Genomic DNA, 18,763 nt, shown 5'->3' on the forward strand with positions numbered 1-18,763 from the left:
GGGGGACGGAGAGAAGTCGGACTCGCAGCATTTCTGCCTTGGACACTAGGGACTGATGATGGAGTTCTTTGTGTGGCCCGTTGGGGAGATCAATTGTCAACAGTCCTTTGTAATGCTAACGTCGCTTCCGGTAAATAAAGTTAAACGTGAACAAAGCTTGTCTCTCTCTCTCTGTGGTGTGTGTGCGCCGCGCTCCTCACTCTCTGCAATAACGCATAATAAAGGTAGGAATCATAACCAATAGCCGCAGCACCGGCCTCCTGACGTCACCTCTCAGCTCCACGCATTCGTACCTCATACCGCGTTTTCAGATTTCGCTGCAGTGATTTCTTGGAGAGTAATTAGTGCTACAACGTATCACTGGGTTACACGTTTCTATACATTTTCACTATGCAAAATAGCCCGTTTATATGGACCCTCCTGTACACGCCGCGCTCGCCACCCTTCCGTTCCTTTCCGCGCACGTGACATCCGCAGGCCTCAACCGCTCATGATGTGTTTATGCTGGGCTGCACGCGGCACTCTGATAGACAGCCTTGTAGCCAATCACAATGGAGAAAGTGCCGACCGGAGCCATACATGTGTCTCTGGGGAGGTGGGACAATAATCTACAGCCAATGAGAATTTATACCTGAGATTAAAAAAAAAAAAAAAAAAAACTGTTTCCGTAGCTGTGGGGTGTGTTGGAGCGAAGGCTGCGGGATTTTCCTACTTGGCTGTTTAAACGTCAGTAACTTTTCGCTTTTGTAAAAATGCGTTTTTAAGCTGCGTCATTTAAAACGGGGGAGAAATTACTGGACTGGCGTTTCCTGGAAAGCGCTCGGTTCTTTAGCTATGGCCGGACTCCTGACCTGAGGACAAGCTAGTTTAGCTTAGCAGCGCGGCACCGCACCGCACCGGACCGGACCGGTGTCTCCATCTTGTTGTTGTGGGAAACGAACGATAGCAATAATTGGAGGAATTCCGCCGTTCCGGACCAAGAGTGCGAGGAGACAACATGGAGAAGGTAAAGCGTTGCACTTACCTGTGGTAACACGCACCGCGGCGTGTCACTGTGACTGTGTGCTCATTTATACTTATAGTCAGTCAGTCAGTGCGAGGTGGGGCCACACACACTTGTGACTCTACACACACACAGAGCAGGTCGCGAGACACGTGACGACGTCACGGCCACTCGCGCGGGGCTCCGAAATGACAGAGTCTGTGTCGGTCCCCGGTTCTGTGCTCGAAGTGGTGGAAGGAAGGAGCTCCGTGTCCCTCGGAGCTGCTGAATCCCTCCCAGTGATTGAAGAAGGGTCTCGAACCCCTCTCTTTGAGAGCCCCTTCTCCTGATCTCCTGATACTATAACTCCATCAGTGAGTCCAGCACCAACTGCTGTGATCATTTGTGTATTTCCTGTTTGAATGTCACTTCTGCTGGAGCTACTGGAGCTGCTGGAGGGATGTGATCCAGCAACATGGTGGTGTCACACACGTAGCGATATGTGTAGCAGTAGTCTTGCGTAAAAGTGTGTGTGATTTGAGTAAATCATGTTGCTGCTGTCAGGTCACCTTGAGCACGTCTGTCCTCGTCTCCAGCGAGATCAGGGCTCTGACCACTTGTTCCGTCTCGCAGGCCGATTTCCTCAAGGGTCTCCCTGTCTACAACAAGAGCAATTTCAGCCGCTTCCACGCAGACTCTGTGTGCAAAGCATCGGTGAGTGTACCGCCACGGTAAAGCCACCATGAACTGCTGTAAAAGGCTGCGTGCGTGCGTGCGTGCACGCGCGCTCATCTGCTTCTCACGGTGCTGTGTGTTACAGAACAGGAGACCGTCGGTGTACCTTCCGACGCGGGACTTTCCTTCGGAACAGAGTGAGTGCAAGTGCTCTGCTCGCCTCCCTCCTGCTACTACCACCGTGGTCCTGTCCTCCACAGCGGTTGTGTCCTTGAGTTTGGAGGAAAAGCTCTGACCGCTGCGCCACCTGCTGCTCTGAGATTGAAGGCTTGTCCTTCTGGTTTTGTTATGTCTTGCAGTCATTGTCACAGAGAAGACAAATATCCTGTTGCGCTACCTTCACCAGCAGTGGGACAAGAAGGTGGTGAATTTTTTTCCTCTCTCTCCTGAATATTGGTTTATTGATACAGAGTTGTGTGGTCGAGGGCGGTTGTGCAACGGTCGTACTCAACGGCGGTTTGCGCTGTTCACTCAGGGCAAATCTGTTCTTCCTGCAGAACGCTGCGCGGAAGCGAGACCCGGAGCACGAGCACACGGAGGCGGAGAGCTCTGCACCGCCACGCAAGATTGCCAGGACCGACAGCCAGGAGATGAACGAGGACACCTAGACTTCAGTGTGTACAAACGCACACGCACGCACACAATTGAACAGGGAATCAAACCGCTGATGGACCAATGCAGGATGTGTGGAAGACATGTTGGGGGAGGGGGGTTTATATGTATTAATTTTTTCCCCACCTTACAGCTAGGAAAAGACCTTCCTCCTCCATGTGCTTCAACAAGCATGCCTCCCTCCAGCTGCAGTTCCACACTCGGAGTACAGGGGGCGCTGCGCTGCCCTCTTTGCTCAGGGACTAATAGTGCTGTAGCAGAGAGGGCGTCCCCTCCCTTGTCTCGTTCCTTCTCGTCTTAGTTGGGTTCACTTTGTTCCAGTTCTTGCAGTGACTCCTGTTCCCTCTCAGCCTCCTCACTTTTAGGCTCAGATTGAAGTGTTTTCTGCCGCCTCTGGACTTTCCTCTGAAAAATGGCCACTAAAAAAAATTAAAGTGGGATCAAGTCATTTGTAATTTGTTTTGTTGAAAAGTAACTTTCACCACAGCTGCCAAACCTTGTGCCTGAGGCACTGCGTGTGAGAGAGAGAGAGAGACAGAGAGAGAGAGAGAGAGAAACGCATCCAGCTCCTTCATTTTCTCATGGTTTCCAAAACTCTGTCATGGGTGTCTAAAGTGTTGACTTTCTCAGCAGACACAGTTCAGCGTGAGGGCTGTAAAAGACCATGTTTTCACCGGAGCCGTTCAAGGCACGGCCCTCGGCTACAACAGCCGGCCCCTCTTTGGGACACGAATCAGGCAGTGTGGCTTCCCATCCCCGCAGTTCTCACATTGGTCACCGAGTCATGCCGGTTGTTTTGAAGTTGCAGTGTGTAGAAAGCACTCATGGAGCTCTTCACGTTGCTCATGTCAGGGTTGTGGTCCCCCCAGCCCGGATTCACCAGTGTAAATCAGCTGAATGTCGGGTACCAGACAGAAGAATAGTCGGTAATAAACAGAGGATATCCTGAGAACAGTGTGGGTGGGGGGGCACAGCCCTTCACCTGACTCCCAGAAGCCCCTCACACAGGAAACTAGCAATCAGTATTAGCCTGATCACAGCTGTGCTCACATCTGGAAATTCACTGAACAGCTACTGTGATTAAAGAGCATCAGCAGAGGGGTTTGATCTTATGACCTTCTGGGTATGAGTTCCCAGTGCTTGTCGTGTGTGTGTGTGTGTGTGTGTGTGAGAAAGACACACACTGCCCCCTACTGCCTATAATGGGGCAAGCAGGAAGGACGCGTGTTCCCAAGCAGGACCTCTGTGTTCCCATGTGTCTGTTGACCGTGGCAGTCCAGCTGGTATAAACAGCGGATCCCGCAGCCCTTCCGTTGCGGCGGGGAGTCTGCCAATCGGACACGACACGTAAACAGTGTCGCGCAGAAAGGCGGTGGCGGGGCGATGGTGGCGTATCGAAACGTCCAGACCAACGGCAGGACTGAGCTCAGGGCACAAAGGTCTAATGCTGAGAAGGAGGTCTTTCTCAGGACCACCTGGGCATGTGTTTGTGTGTAAAAGAACACACACACAGTCTTGGAAGCATAAAGGACTTTACTTATTATGTACATCATGTAAATTTGCCTGCAAAAGATTTGATAATCAAGAAGTGAAACACAGCAGCCCTGCAAGGGTAAACAAAGTGCTCTGTGTTGTACGTAAGTTCACAAAACACAGTAGCTGTAGCTGCGAGAAATAGATAGAAGAATATAGGTGTTTATGCCACACGGTGAACTTTGCGCTGGTTAATTACGGCGGCGGGGGAGACACACAAAAGAGTTTGAAGCTTGGCACGGCCACAGGTGAATGCTGAATACGTGGCGATGAGCGACCAGGTGCTCGTTGCAGGCGACGCAAGTCCTTTTGCCCTTCTCCCCACCGGCCCTCCTCCATAAGGTTCCCAGAATCACCCGGAAACTCTGCAGAAACAGAGGGAGCGAGGCTGTGAGTCTGAGCTCTTGATTTATGAGTGTGTTCATAGCCCCGACTGGCTGTTTGTGTGGTTGCGACCCTGACCCCCCAGGTGCCTCCGTGCACTCACTCGGAGCCCGTGCTCGCGTACTTCTGCAGCTCCTTCAGGTGTCTGTGGAGCGCGGCTGTGGAACAGACAGACAGACACTGTGTTGGAGCACTGGACCATCACCGTGTTCCCACACAGGCTGAGCCCTAGAGCTGCTGCCGCCGCCGCCACCGGCCCTTACCTTGCTGATCGGGCACCGGGACTCCGTTGGCTCCTGTTCTCGCTGTTGCCCCCACCAGCATGTTCACCCACGGCGCCCCCAGTCCCTGTGCGCTGCCCCCTGTTCCGGTCGCCGGTCCCATGGTATTGACCCCGGCGGTTGCTGTCCCTGGTCCCGGCACTGCGAACGGCACGTTCCCCGGCTTCAGGAACGTGCTTGGTACGTAGGGCTGGGGCTTCACTGGCAACTGCTGGAAAGTAGGAGAACAAGGTCAACGCGGGTCAGTGGAGAGAGACCAGCCGACAGAAGCTCTTCTCAGGTGCTCCTGCACCCGCTGTGTACGAACACTCACCCTGGGAATGCACTGCGCCAGGGTTGTGTTGAGCAAGTGGACCTGGTTCGAGAGGAGGGCAATCTCTCCATTTTTCACCTTCAGCTGCTGCTCCAGCAGCTCCTTGGTCTCATACAGGCTCCGCTGGTTCTTGAGTAGCCGCTCCGTCTCCTTGTCGTGCTTCTCCCGAAGGTCCTGCGTGCTGCGGCGGCTCTCTGTGGCGGCAGCCGAGCTGTTGAGGCGGCACCACTTGAGGTCCTCCTCGAGGCGCGAGTTCTGCACCATCAGCTTGCTGCTCTTGCTCTGGATGTCGGAGATGGTGGTGCCCACCTGGTTCAGGTAATGCTGGAACTTGGTCTCTACCTCGTGGGACAGACTTGTGCAGTTGCTGTGGATCTGCTCCAAGTACTGTTTCTGCGCTAGGCAGGAGATGTGGAAAATAGTGCCGGTGGTGAAAAAGGACTCGATCTTGTTGAGGAAAGCTTTGGTCACTGTGTTGATGCCCTGCAGCGAGCTCACAAAGTCCCCCTTGCATTTCTCGCTGTAAATTTCCAGCTCCTTCTCCAATGAGGCCTTCTGCTGGTTCAGGTTGATGTTGGACAGACGGTGCTCATTGCGCTCCTTGGTCACGTCGCCCAGTTCCGCCCTGAGCTGGCCCACCATTTGCGTAAAGTTGCTGTTGACTAGAGTGAGGAGACCTTCCAGGTGCCTGTTCCGCTCCTGGAGGCTCTTCATGTCCGCAGCTGCAGAGGAGGACACAGAAAGGTGTGAGGCTCAGCGGGCGCCAGTGATGGAGTACAAAGAGAGATGTGGCTTAAGAGCTGCAGCGGGACCGTCTTACAGGGCAGGAGGTTCGGACCAGGACACGACCCTGTCGGCAGGCGGCGGCTCAATGACATCTTCTCCTGTTCGCAGATTGACTGCGTGACCAGTCGGGGGGTGGGGTGGGAACACACAGATTACACGTGAAATGTGGACACCGAGGGTTTCCGTGCATTTTACGAAGCTCTGAAGACTCTTTACTCTACTGTGTGAAACACTCCTTCCCACATATTTAATGGAAGGAGTTACAGCATTTACTGTAATGCTGATTTGTATTTTCTCAATAGAAAAGCATATCACTTAAATCATTCATAGCACAAAAAATTAAATATCAATATGACAACAGGTCAAATGAAAGTACAACAGGTTCAGAAAAGCAGAAAATATGAGCTTAACTGTGGCAAAGCGGAACGTGTCAAACAGTCAATCGCGTGACGGTAAGCGTGACATAAATGCCACTAAAAGGAGTTTAGCTTTAAAGTACAAAGGTATGAAGATGTGCTGTGAAGAGCACACAGGCACATGTCCACACGAACAGGGCGTCGCAAAGTGAGCGCGGACAGCTACGTGAAGCTGGCGTTCGTCAGCATCACTTGGGAATATTTTGGACGAGAAATTCATGCCCCTTTCGCAAGTGTCTGAAACAGTCACCGGTGCAATGTGTGCGTGCATGTACGTGTGTTTCGCGGTCGACTCGCTCTCTGCCCCTCACCAGTCGCTTCCCGATGTGCTGAAAGTTGTGGTAGGACATGTTGGCCATGAGGCGCAGCTTGAGCAGCTCGGCTTCGGCCAGCACCTTGGCGCTCAGCGTGCGGTTCAGCTCCGTCTTGAGCTGTCCTTTGTGCTGCTGCAGCAGCAGGTTCTCCTTGTGCAGCTCGCTACACGCCTGCGCCAGGTCCTGCACGCGCTTCTCCTCCGGCGACTGCTGCGACTGGCCGTACACCAGGAAGAGCACGAGGCTGATGATGATGAGCGACTGGATGAGTGAGGAGAAGAAGAAGACGATCCTCATGTAATAGCCACAGCTCTTCTCCTTGGACTTGTTGAGCTTCGTGGGCTCCAGGCCAAAGCGGGCCTGTGAGTAGCTGCTGTTGTACATGGCTGAGGAGCCGAGCGGCGTGAGCTGGCGCCTCGGCGCACGTGCTGGAGGTGCCTCTTCTTGGGATCTCTGTACTGGTGCAGATCGGACGAGTGCGGAGGGCGCTCTGCGCAGGGGCCGACTGCGCTGCCGTTTATCAATGATCTCCACACTTCCTTCTCGTTGACCACTTCCTCGCCTTCCCCGTCACCGGAGCCTCTTCCAGGGGTCACTGCAGTACAGCCCAGCCCAGCCCAACATGGCAGGGTGGGGGTGGCCAGGAGCAGCAGTCAGACTAGCTTCGCCTGGAATGTGCGGACCACTTCAGCTTGATGACTTTTTGCCGTTTTCACCTTGACTTATACCCCCACCTGTGTGATGCGGAGGAACTGAATGGCACTGGAGCCCAGTGCTTTTGGAACACAGGCTCTCGCTTATTTCCATGTCGTTCTAATGAAGGACCACGATGACAAGAAACGTAGTTGCAGCTCCCCTGCTGTGCTCCTTGACCTTTCACCCTTTACCTGTCATTGTGATGCCTCTCTCTGGTCCCACGCCATGGCACTACAGCCGCCCTAGACTGGGCGTCACCTACTCTTCGGTCCCAGGTCCGGAGATGACGTTAGCCGTCGCTTCGGAGCCGAGGCTGATGGATGTTCCCAGAGACGCGAGAGGCTCTGTTATTGTCTAGCGTCGCCGCTCCTGTGCTGGGGGTCCTGAAAGGAGAGAATGCCCAGAGGCGGCGGCTTCCTGCCACACATCGTACTGGTCCTCACAGGAAACAGTAAATTACTGTGGTATTTCACAGCGGCACAAGCCGTCACACTGCCAGCACAGATTGCAGATAAACTTCAGAACAAAGGCAGGAAATCGCTGACAAATGGGGACGAGACTCCTGGTCCTGTCGGGGACGGATGGTACCTCTCACCTGTGTGTCTTTCCCTCTGGGATTTTCCATACCCATAAATAATCCCAAAAGGCTCGTTTCCACACTCAAGACCTTAACTGGAAGGATGCAAAGTTTGTGGTGTTTGTCTACACCGCTGTCTACTTGTTGTGTAGTAAAATCGGGGAAGGGAAATGAACACTGCAGACTCAGGAGCAGGACTCCAAGTGGGAGCCTTAACCACAGCACCACCTGCTGGTATCAATTTTAAGAATAAAATTATCAATTGTTAACAGTGTCAAAACATAATTCCCCCTGAGATTCCTCTCTGGAGTTGTGAGAATTCAGTTTTAGGAGTGGTTTCTTTCAACACTCCACTTCGCCTTACGAGGTGTTTCTTTGCGGTTACAAAGTCCGAAGTTGGATTTTGCGTCTCCCAACGGAGAGTGACATACAGTGACTATTTACTAATGTTTGTCCGACACCTGTATCCAAGGTGACTTAGCATTAGACGCTCAGAGATATGCTGTCTAAAGACAGCAGGGCAGTGTAACCCCCCCCATGCACACACACACTATATTATAAGGTAACTAACGAAGGGAAAGATCTTCCAACGCTCTGAAAAATACCTGAGAGGGGCCCCTCACACACAACGACAAGGATCTGCAGCCCTTGCTTCCAGTGAGGAGTTTGGTTGACCGAACAAGGGAACCTTACATGTTGTCTTGAGCTCGTTTTGACTTAATGATCCACATGTTATTGGTCACACACGCCTAGTTCTTGGTGTGCCTCACCCGTACTACTAAGGCACTCCAGCAGGCCAAAGAAACTGTTGTGAGGGGAAACACACTGTGAAATTTGGGAGATCATGAGCTGGTAGTTTATCCCACAAGAGACGATAAAAAAAAGCGAGGACGGACTTGTGTGGGTGACACCCATCTCCGTGTACCTCGCAGTGTAAACGGCAGGAGCGCGGAAGCTGAATCCTGAGGAAGACCTGACCGGCCTCATGGTCTAGGGCAAGGAGTGTGAGGCCATGGTAAGATGGGGGCAAATACAGTGACACTGAGAACCTGAAGAACTGAATCCAAAAACCTCTTTCACTATTTACTATGATGAGAAGTGACAGGATTAAGGTGACTTGTGCCATGGGATTGATGCTGAGCTCTGCTGTCTAAGTCCTACATGAACATGTCTTTGGTGTCTTACTCTCACGCCTGCAAACATTCAGACTCGGCCGAATTCCACGACAAACTGTCTTTGGGGATTCCACGACAAGGGGCCCGGCAGCGGACATGTGGTCTTTGCATCTGAGGTGCAGGGTGTGTGATTGCAGCCCGGGATCTGTGGCCTGGGGCCTGCACTTCCCCCCATCTTGCACCTCTGCATTGTTGTACTGCCAGGCACGGCCAGCCGGATGTTTGCCTCTCCTCTTTTTCCTACAGCCCAAACAATGAGGCCTGACGCCCTTATCAGTCAAGTGCCTTGTTTACAGCACATCGGAGCTGTTATGACACTGATAAGCCATAAGGCCATTTTGAGGAACTCTTGAACTCTCCGTGAAACTGGACATCACGCTCATTTCGGCCGCTTCTTTGGTTAAGAGCCTGGGAGTAACGGTTAACTCACGCCTCTGTTTCTCCCAACACGCTGATGCAGTGTGGCTTCCAGCCTCTCCACATCATCCAGAATACCATGGTACAAGTTATGTTTGACCTGCCGAAGCATCCCCATGCATCTGCATCTCCCACACATAGATATAGGAGATATATGTAATATTATACACTACTATTTAATGTATTTAATTTCTTGCTAGTCTATTCTATATAACAGCTATTTGTGTCAGATATGCTGGCTAAATGATGGTATTGTTCTGAGTGCGCTGAGTGACAATCTTGTATCTGTACCTGTATCATTTTGCCTGTTGGAGAAAGGTGTCAGCTACTATAAATTAATCTCTGTAAGTATCAATGAGGCTCAGCACAAAAATGTCTGCAAGGTTTTTTTTTTTTTTTTGCTTTGACAGCCATGGCTCCGTGACAAGTCACAGTATTGTTTGTTTCTAGCCCATATCCCACCTGTAAAGTAGAAAATGTGACTCCCCTTACCTTTAGCCCACCTCTGTTTAGAAATGTATAACATGGACAGCTGGAGGTCATACGTGGGTCTTCTCCGTTTGAGAAAGGTTGAGTGAGATGTGCAGGTCCACAGCAGAACACGGGCTGCAGGCGCGTCGCCCTCCTTATCCAGGCAGAAGCCCAAACACAAGAGTGCACTGTGTGACACCGGAGTCCTTTTGACCCCAGACCACTAGGGGACAGTGGTGTCTCTGTGTCCCTTTCCAAATCAGCACAGCGTAGCACAAATCTGGGAAACAGGCATATATGTGGATGTGCTGATAATTGAGGCTTGTGACTGACACATCAGTTTGAAACATTAGGAATGTCAGAAGAGCATGGGGAAAAAAAAAAAAAAAAAAAACACTCAGAATTTTGCTGAGTAAAGGTTTGCCCTGGGCTGTAAGTGGGGGAAAAGTGTGGCTGAGATGGTGAGAGATACAACACAGAATCTTCAGATGAAAAGAAATTAACAGCTGGATGTCTTTACAGTTTGAGCTACAAAAGTGGCGTTATGGTCAAACGCATCCCATCATTCATCTTTTACTTCCTGCAGTGGCCTGGGAGGTCTACTGGGAACTCTACTGGGGGCCCTCCCTTTGACCACGAGGTTACAGCACTTGGTGACATTTCACTGCAGTGACACTAAGAGGAGATGAGCAGCACGTGTGGAGAGGATGGGTTGGTTGTGTTTCTGTACCTGACTCCTTCAGCTTGGCATCCCTGCGAGCTTTGTTCCTCTGTCCCTCTCTCGATCTGCAGTCCCTGCGGGTCTTGAGGTCCTGTTGGAAATGAACACTGTTGCTCTTGTATAGCTGTCTCTGTTTTTGGCACAGGGAACATGGTTCATTCATGAACACATTGTTCAACACGTGTTTGGGACCTGTGGAGGACCTTCCGGAAGGCTTTGCAAAGGAAGGCCTGTTTCCATAGCAACGGGTCCTTGGGCCCTGAGGCTGTGGACCGCCGTGCTCTGTAAGACACAGTCGTGGCCACACACAGGGAACAGGTTACCTACAGCTCAAAAGCGGGGCTGTTTGGAAGTCCTCTGTGGACTGAGATGTTTTCTCGTGTTCCAAGCCATCGTTTACTGCTGTGAGGTCAGATGTTTCCCACGTGCTGCCCATGGATCAAAGGTCACCTTGTAAAAGGGGATTCTGGGAGTATTGCACCATACACACTTAAGTAGAGCAAAAGTGTTTAAACAAAGCATTTAAGCAAAAGCTTAAACAAAGTTCTCTGAATTCCTTCATACAGTTGCTCTTCTTGCGTTTCGCCACAAGGCCTCGGTCATCCCCACTCCCACCGCTGTCGAACCCGGATTAGGGCCAAATGAACTTGTCGCATCGTCTCACCTGGACGGTGCAGTGGGAGAATACCTGACCTGGGTTTTGCACAGCTCAGGTTTGGAGAGAATAATCAACATTTGGTGAAAAGGACCAGCAGTCAGCTGTGTGAACAAGGAACAGCAGAAAAAGCACAAGTGCAGCGCAGTGGGAGACGCCCCAGGTGGAACCAGTGTGTGATCAGGATTTGGCATCACTGGAGCTGCAGCACAGAAACACACACTGCTGTTCGGAGACCCTGCCATGTGTCCTCTTATACACTCAGTGTGCGTTCCCTGGGTACGAGCCCAAGAGCACATGGAAATACACTTCAACACTTTAAAACTGACTTGGACATGTACATTTTAAGTGTTTAACAGCGTTTGCTTTAGAAACTGGCCTGAGGTTCTGTGAAGCCCCTTCCCTGGCACTGAATTCGAGTTTCCTCTGTGTGTGTGTGTGTGTGTGTGTGTGTGTGTGATTGGCTGAGCTCTGTGGGCGGTGTGCATTTGCAGGTTTGTGTTGGTCAAACAGGTCCCTTGACTGCTCTTGAACGCTGGAACAAAGTGGCTGTGTGTTTGTGACTGCTGGTTCCGAGGTGAAACTGGCCCTCCTGGTAATGCGCGCGCACACACGTACACACACGTGCACAAAAATGGGCCTCCTGCAGTTACAGCACTGTAAGCTTCAGAGACTTTTACCCAATGCCTTCAGTGTGACACAGAGCTCACGGTTCGTTGTGCGGTACTGTGGTTTTAAACGACAAAAGCAGGTGGTAGAAACTCCACTTCCGTACGGATTCTCCACCCTACCCCCTCCTCGCCCTGCCCCTCGCCCTGCCCCTCGCCCTGCCCCCCTCCATTCTCCACAGAAGTCCCAAATAAATCCTGTTTGAGCTCGCAGAGCCACCCGGCCCTGAGACGGCGCTCACACAAAGATCTGAAAAGCTTTCTTATGCGACTCTGGAAACTCCCTTTGTCTCGTCGGAGAATACGGTAAAAAGTCACATCCCACACCTTTCGCATCCCTTGAATCCAGCATACATCGATTCACTCACAGGGAATTACTGTCATCCATGGAAATGAATGGATTGTGCTACCCAGCCGCCCTGCATGTGCACACACAAACACACCCCCCCCCACAAGCAGGCAAACAGAGGGAGCCCCTGTGTGGAAACAATGGAGGTGAGAGTCGAGGTGCTGGGTTCATTACAGATTGCTCTTAACACACAGAGACTCAATACCCCTATGGTTCAGTACATAAGGGGTGCCTCCAACATCATGAAGGCAGTGTGTTTCTGTTTATCCATGTTCTCCATAAAACCTTGTTTCATTGTCTTCCGCTACTTTGCAATGCAATGCAATGAAACGAACATATTAGTTGTGATTATTTTATGTACCCAGCACCATGCTGGATGATCAACATCCACCCCCATGAGCCTGCTCCACCAAGGAATTCTTTAAATGTAAAAAAAAAAAAAAAAAAAAACGCATTAATAATAAAAAAAAAACTTCACAAAAAGTTGCCAGAAGGGAAGAACATACTCCTAGTATTTTTATACGAAATGTATGTCGCTTTGGAAAAAAGCACCTGCTGAATGAATACATGTACAAGTAAATGTTAAAAAAAAAAAAAAAGGCAAGGATACAGAGGTGTGATTTTCTTTCCTGTCCATGAAACGTGTCATTGGCTGCTACACACTGAAGTGTCCTATGCCTCTGCTTGGTGCTCTGGGGGTAACACTCTCTGTGGCCCCAGGCTGGCCTGCAGTTTGAGACCTTTGGCAGAGAGAAAACACCACATTTTTTGCGCGTGTGTGTGTGTGTGTGTGTGTGCGTGTGTGTGTGTGTGCATGTATTTGCTGCACAGCCCAGCAGCCTGCTCTGCTCTTTTGACTCCTAGGTCCATATAAGGTAAGGAGTGCCATGGCAACCGGAGGGCCTGAATAGCAGTGTCAAATCCCTGAGCATACAGGCACACACACGGAGATGCGATCCAGCGCTCGCTCTCTCTCGCTCGCTCTCTCTCTCTCTCTCTCTCTCCCCCCGTTGCTCTCATTCTCGCGCACGCACGCACACACACACACACACACAGGGAAAGGGAGACAGAGGGAAGGAGGGAGAAAAGGAGAGGCGTAAAGGAGACGCTTTCTGGCTGCTCACAGACACCGACGGCCTGTCCCCTCTCCTGCCTGCTTTCGTTCTCCCTGAATTAGCTTCAGAGCGAGCCGGACAGGAAGAGCGGCGGGCTGCGGCCATCGCGAGAACGAGCACAGGAGGACCAAGCTCCGCGGACTCTAGTCCACATGCAGAAAGTCGAGGCGGAATCTGAGAAGGAGTCTCAGAGGAAAGCCTGGCCAGGCGGCGCGCAGGAGAAAGGGCGCTTTGCTGAACTTTGATCTTATTGGGGGAAGTGTGAGGAGCAGCAGCAGAGCGAGCTACCAGATCCCGAGGCCCTTTGTCTGCAGCAGGAGTGCAGCAGGAGGAGGGGCTGGAGCGCAGACCGGCTCCGAGGCACACATTCCCATCCGGGTGACGCGGAGGAAAGGAGGCTCTCGCCAGGCAGGGTGCGACCTGCGCTTGTGCGCACTGTGGAGGTACTGCGTGTGGACAGATCGCCAATGTGTTTCAAAGCGCAGGGACATTCCGCTCTGGTCCCAGTCCTGCTTCTAACGCCCAGCGCCATCGACCGGCTGAGCTTGTTCGCGCTCGCCTGGCTTGTTGTGAAGGTCACAAGGGCTGGAGACTGACCCGGGAAAAAAAAACGGTGCCATCTTTGTGTCCGGCCCCCTCCCTCCGTGTGCCGCTCTGTGCCATCGATCGCCTCCTGCACAGACAGAACAGGTTGCTGAAGAGAACTGGGAAAAGCAGGAACTCCAGCCTGGAGGAAAGCAAAGCCACAGGTGTAAGTGACAGACACACAGCGTGATCCACTGCGAGTACGAAACAAAAATGCAGCAGTGCTGCGGGAGCAAGGCTGCCAGGTGGTCGGGGAGCCCAGGAACACACCTCTCTGCCTGATGCTGTCCATGTCTAATTGAATTTCCAGCCGCCAGAGGAGGGTTATGTCGACACCGGAGCTTTAGTGGTGCTCACGGGCTCTGAGTGGCAGCTGTGCCAACTTTAGCCATTCAGAGCAGGGGCCTACAGCCTCTCCTGCACAGACGAGGCCCCCGGCTCCCTGGGCATGGCCATGGTGAGCGGGGGATGGGGGAACCCCAACGGGGACACAAATGGTCTCGGGGAGAAGGGCTACCTGCAGGGCGACGGCTCGCCCCATGCAGGGGGCAGTGACCAGGAGGTGGGCGAGGATGACCGGGCTTGCTCGATGGACTGTGCCGTGTGCGGGGACAAGTCCAGCGGCAAGCACTACGGCGTTTTCACGTGCGAAGGCTGCAAGAGTTTCTTCAAGAGGAGCATCCGGCGCAGCCTCAGCTACACCTGCAGGTGAGGGGTGGAGCATTAGACAGAGACCTGCTTATACCTGGTTACACTTGTATTCAAGAAGGTACACTTGCAGGGGGCATATTGTCTCGGGTCTGATCCTTCGCTGTTTCTTTTACAGGCAAATGACACATCTGTGTCAGAAACTTCAGTCCTGAAGCAGAGTATCTGCATTTGAAACATCTGTTGATCTTTCAACTGTGTCTTAGTGGGAGACCTCAGCGTCAGCGCTTTTCAAATCAACTAGCTGCGTCTCACATGATGTCTCACCTGTTCACTGGCTCCAGGTCCAATCGCGACTGCCAGATTGACCAGCATCACCGGAACCAGTGCCAGTTCTGCCGTCTCAAGAAGTGCTTCCGCGTTGGCATGCGCAAGGAAGGTACCTGTCTCCTCTACCACAGTTTTGCTCTCATGGCAGGGCTCGTTCTCATCGGGGTTAAGGGTCTCATCCAGCAGTAGGCTGTGACCTGCAGCTCTCTACGTCTGGTGTCTCCTGTCCTGTGCGGAGACCTAGAGTCATGAGCCACCTGTGTGCGACTATCAAACTTCTGCATCCAGTAACAACAGCACAACAGGTAAGAGGCACACAGATCTGGCCTCTGGGGTCCTCCCCCTCACCTGATAGGCAACATCTGTAGCAGCAGGAGCTCACCTGGATGTGCTTAGTAATCATCCATCGTCAACAACCGCTTGTCCCGAGCGGGGTCGCAGTGGGTTTGGCCAGATCCCGCTCTCCGGTGGGTCTGGGGTTCGAGTCCTGCTTGGGGTGCCTTGCGATGGACTGGCGTCCCGTCCTGGGTGTGTCCCCTCTCCCTCCAGCCTTGCACCCTGTGTTGCTGGGTTAGGCTCCAGTTTGCCACGACCCCGCTTGGGATAAGCAGTTCCAGACGGTGTGTGTGTGTGTGTGTGTGTGTGTGTGTGTGTGTGTGTGTGTGCGCGCGCGCGTGCGTACTTTCTTTAACAACATAGAAAACCCTTTCTGTAATACTGTAACTTTTTGCAAAAGGAATGCTTGGAAATATAAAATATGCTCTTTCCCATTGCCACAAACGTAGAAGACATTAAATAACTGTCTAAAATATTTTTATGAAACATCTAAGTGCCTAAAACTTTCGCAGTTCTGTATATCCAAGGCAACTTCAGAGTGTTAGGTATACTGTAATACACTATCTAGTCAGTGACATCTGAATAGCAATCAAACGACACACTCAGAGACTCATTCTCACACACATGCACGCAGCGTGGTGATGTGTAGCCTGACCTCAATCGGATGGCTGTTACCTCAAGTGACCTGCTGTCTTCTGACAGGGGAGAGAAGTCACCTCACACACATCGTTGCGATGATTTGCAGTGCGTTTGCAAAGGGCGCCAGTGAGACGCACAAGTCCAGCTGCACTTGGAGCTTGCTGGCTCTGCATAGCTCTTTTGGGAAGACAAGTGTGTTTCACGCATGCACACTGAGCTGCTCCAGCCATGCAAACCCTTTAGTTAGTTCAAGGTGTGAATTTCCTTGGTTTGGTTTCTCGCAGTTGAGGGGTATTGCAAGGTCCTCCTGGCTAATCTGGAACAAGATCCAATACATCCTGTCAAGTCTGTCTACCAATCCTCTGGTTGCTGGTAGAGCATGTTTGTCACTGAGACACTTCTCTCTGTTCCGCCCACCTCCACCCCCTTCAGCAGTTCAGCGTGGGCGCATGCCATCCTCGCACCCCAGCCTCAGCCCCACGCCTGCTCCGGGGGCTGGAAGGGGGCCGGAAGAGGCGCTGAACGGCCAGCCCGTGTCGGAGCTCATCTCGCAGCTATTGCGCGCAGAGCCGTACCCCAGCAGCCGCTACGCACCCCAGCTGGGCCTCCCGCAGGGCACCTCCAACACCATGGGCATTGACAACATCTGCGAACTGGCAGCACGGCTGCTCTTCAGCACCATCGAGTGGGCGCGCAACATCCCTTTCTTCCCCGAGCTGCCCATGAGTGACCAGGTGGCGCTGCTGCGGCTCAGCTGGAGCGAGCTCTTCATACTCAATGCGGCGCAGTCTGCTCTGCCTCTGCACACTGCTTCGCTGCTGGCTGCTGCCGGCTTCCACGCCGGACCCATGTCTGCTGAGCGTGTGGTCTCCTTCATGGACCAGGTGCGCCTCTTCCAGGACCAAGTGGAGAAGCTCACACGCTTGCAGGTGGATGATGCCGAGTACAGCTGCCTCAAGGCCATAGCCCTCTTCTCCCCAGGTGTGTCGCCAAGCTTTCTTTAAATATGCAAAGCATTTCTTTATCTGTCCATTTTGAAGGCTATAGAAGTTATATATAGAAGTTAATATTTAATTTAATGTTTGCTGCCCTCTCACCAATGACAAAAGTCTATTAAACCTTTCCTTCCTGTGACCCCTGACCCTGACAGATGCCTGCGGCCTGACGGACCCAACGCAGGTGGAGAACTTACAGGAAAAAGCCCAGGTGGCGCTAACGGAGTACGAGCGGCTGCAGTACCCAGGCCAACCACAGCGTTTTGGCCGCTTGCTGCTGAGGCTGCCTGCCCTGCGGGCAGTGCCCGCCAACCTCATCTCTGAGCTTTTCTTTGTGCGACTGGTGGGCAAGACGCCCATCGAGACGCTGATCCGCGACATGCAGCTGTCGGGCAGCTCCATCAGCTGGCCCTACACACCCGGCCAGTGAATACACCGACCCGTTACACGGTTCTCTACCAACTGATGGATGACACGTGTGTTGCCACCTGCTGGCTCAGGACTGTTACACCACCATGTTTCATTATGCAGACTGCTAGGTTCTGTTGTCATGGTTCTTTGCTCAGACACACAGCCACACACACACAAAATTGTGCCGAAGCAGGATCGCATTATATGTTACACAAAAGGCCTGCCCTCATGGTCTTGGCTTGGCCCTTCAATCTACTCAGCCCGGACCCATGCGCTGAGTGATCGATGGACACAGAACTTGTCTTTGAATGTAATTTAGAGAATAGGAAGAAAGTACACAGCCCCATAGTGTCACAAGTGGCAGACACAAGATGCTTTAACTGATGATCATATGTGATTAGTGGACTGATCTTGAGAACCTCACACAGAACAGCCTGCTGGGGCTGTGAGTGCAACCCCCCTGCGGATGGTTTCCTAGCATGAGCAACCGGGACTTCCATCCCACCTCCTAGGAGTGACTAGGACTTACCTCATGCTCATGTGTGGAAGAGTGCCATCTGCTGCAGAAGATGTGGAGCTAATTCAGTTGTAACTTTACCTTTACCATTATTATATACATTATTATATATTGTATTGTCTGTTTGTTTTGTTTTCAGACAGTTACAAAAGATGCAAAAGAATATTAATCACCAAAATGACAATTTCAAATAAAAATCTTCTATGATTGTGTCAGAACTATATTATAAATGCACTTCACAATGATAACTTTTCTTGTGTGACAGGTTTTGGGGTCTTTTGGACTTCTTTAACATGCCATTCCTCTATGCCCCTGCAGGCTTGTCCACATTTTCTGTCTGAATGAGTTTGCCACATTTCTTTCTCTATATGGCTTGTAAACTATGTAACGAGGTTCAGGTGTCCAACTCATTTCCTGGACTGTGCAAATGCAGGGTTTTACTGCAGCTTCCTACCATTGTTTTTACTCACTTTCTTTTCATTATCATATGCCGAGTATTATTTTGTCATATGTTGAGGAAATACTTTATTTTTTGTGAAAACATCATTATAAATAGTAACCTGTGAACTGGACCAACTAGGGAAGGTGAACATGTCAAATGAGCTGGTTTTTACCCCCAGTTTACAGGCAACCCATGAGGGTCTCAGACTTAAGCACCGCTATGAGCGAAGGGTGAGGTGCCGGTGTCTGCTTGATTCAATTATTACATTTGTAAATGAACGCTTGTCTAATTATGAGCAATAAAAATATTTTACTTCTTTGTGCTGTGTTCCATCATCCTGGTCAGACCATCATGGAAGTATAGAGCACTCTGCTCTCTGGCTTGCTGCACTTTGACATTTGAAATTCCACCTTCATATAAAAACAATTTGAATTTCTAAAGTAAACCACAGTCATATTATGGAGGAGAATAAATATTATGAGCATTTTACAAACAGTAGTACAGTATTTTAAAACATCTTTGTTTATAATACACACAAAATTGTTCAGAGCTTGAACCTGTAGACAGAATAACTTATTCTAAAATCTGTCCAATAATTTCACTCATTTTCTAAAGGAACACAAAAAGATAAAATAGGTGTGTATACTTTGTGTGTACTCA

At 51.3% G+C, this 18,763-nt stretch overlaps 3 protein-coding genes across 6 annotated transcripts; 2 read left to right on the top strand and 1 right to left on the bottom strand.

The window, feature by feature from the left end:
• The first annotated feature begins 656 nt into the window (after nt 1–656).
• On the top strand, nt 657–2,788 carry LOC108921547 (DET1- and DDB1-associated protein 1-like). Of its 2 annotated transcripts, XM_018731042.2 has the most exons (6): nt 657–1,006; nt 1,616–1,696; nt 1,803–1,854; nt 2,017–2,078; nt 2,215–2,331; nt 2,463–2,788. In XM_018731042.2, the coding sequence occupies exons 1-5, from the start codon at nt 998–1,000 to the stop codon at nt 2,323–2,325; spliced, it is 315 nt and encodes a 104-aa protein (XP_018586558.1). In that variant the 5' UTR covers nt 657–997; the 3' UTR covers nt 2,326–2,331; nt 2,463–2,788. The 2 variants fall into 2 exon arrangements, with proteins under 2 accessions (XP_018586558.1, XP_018586557.1); XM_018731041.2 differs by having other exon boundaries at nt 2,215–2,784.
• A 1,056-nt stretch (nt 2,789–3,844) lies between these two features.
• On the bottom strand, nt 3,845–7,548 carry LOC108921685 (plasmalemma vesicle-associated protein-like). 2 transcript variants are annotated; one of them, XM_029249225.1, is made up of 7 exons: nt 7,244–7,548; nt 6,354–7,090; nt 5,661–5,739; nt 4,841–5,562; nt 4,510–4,738; nt 4,350–4,404; nt 3,845–4,227 (listed from the first exon to the last, which is right to left on the bottom strand). In XM_029249225.1, exons 2-7 carry the CDS (start codon nt 6,738–6,740, stop codon nt 4,215–4,217), a joined length of 1,485 nt encoding a protein of 494 aa, XP_029105058.1. In that variant the 5' UTR covers nt 6,741–7,090; nt 7,244–7,548; the 3' UTR covers nt 3,845–4,214. The 2 variants fall into 2 exon arrangements, with proteins under 2 accessions (XP_029105058.1, XP_029105059.1); XM_029249226.1 differs by lacking the exon at nt 7,244–7,548 and having other exon boundaries at nt 4,510–4,735; nt 6,354–7,136.
• Nucleotides 7,549–13,136: 5,588 nt separating this feature from the next.
• LOC108921687 (nuclear receptor subfamily 2 group F member 6-like) lies at nt 13,137–18,429 on the top strand. Of its 2 annotated transcripts, none has more exons than XM_018731295.2 (4): nt 13,137–14,493; nt 14,778–14,872; nt 16,171–16,719; nt 16,889–18,429. In XM_018731295.2, the coding sequence occupies exons 1-4, from the start codon at nt 14,234–14,236 to the stop codon at nt 17,161–17,163; spliced, it is 1,179 nt and encodes a 392-aa protein (XP_018586811.1). In that variant the 5' UTR covers nt 13,137–14,233; the 3' UTR covers nt 17,164–18,429. The 2 variants fall into 2 exon arrangements, with proteins under 2 accessions (XP_018586811.1, XP_018586812.1); XM_018731296.2 differs by having other exon boundaries at nt 16,174–16,719.
• The last annotated feature ends 334 nt before the right edge of the window (nt 18,430–18,763 follow it).

Source organism: Scleropages formosus, chromosome 25, assembly GCF_900964775.1.
Source record: "Scleropages formosus chromosome 25, fSclFor1.1, whole genome shotgun sequence".
In the NCBI taxonomy this organism is placed as follows: domain Eukaryota; kingdom Metazoa; phylum Chordata; class Actinopteri; order Osteoglossiformes; family Osteoglossidae; genus Scleropages; species Scleropages formosus.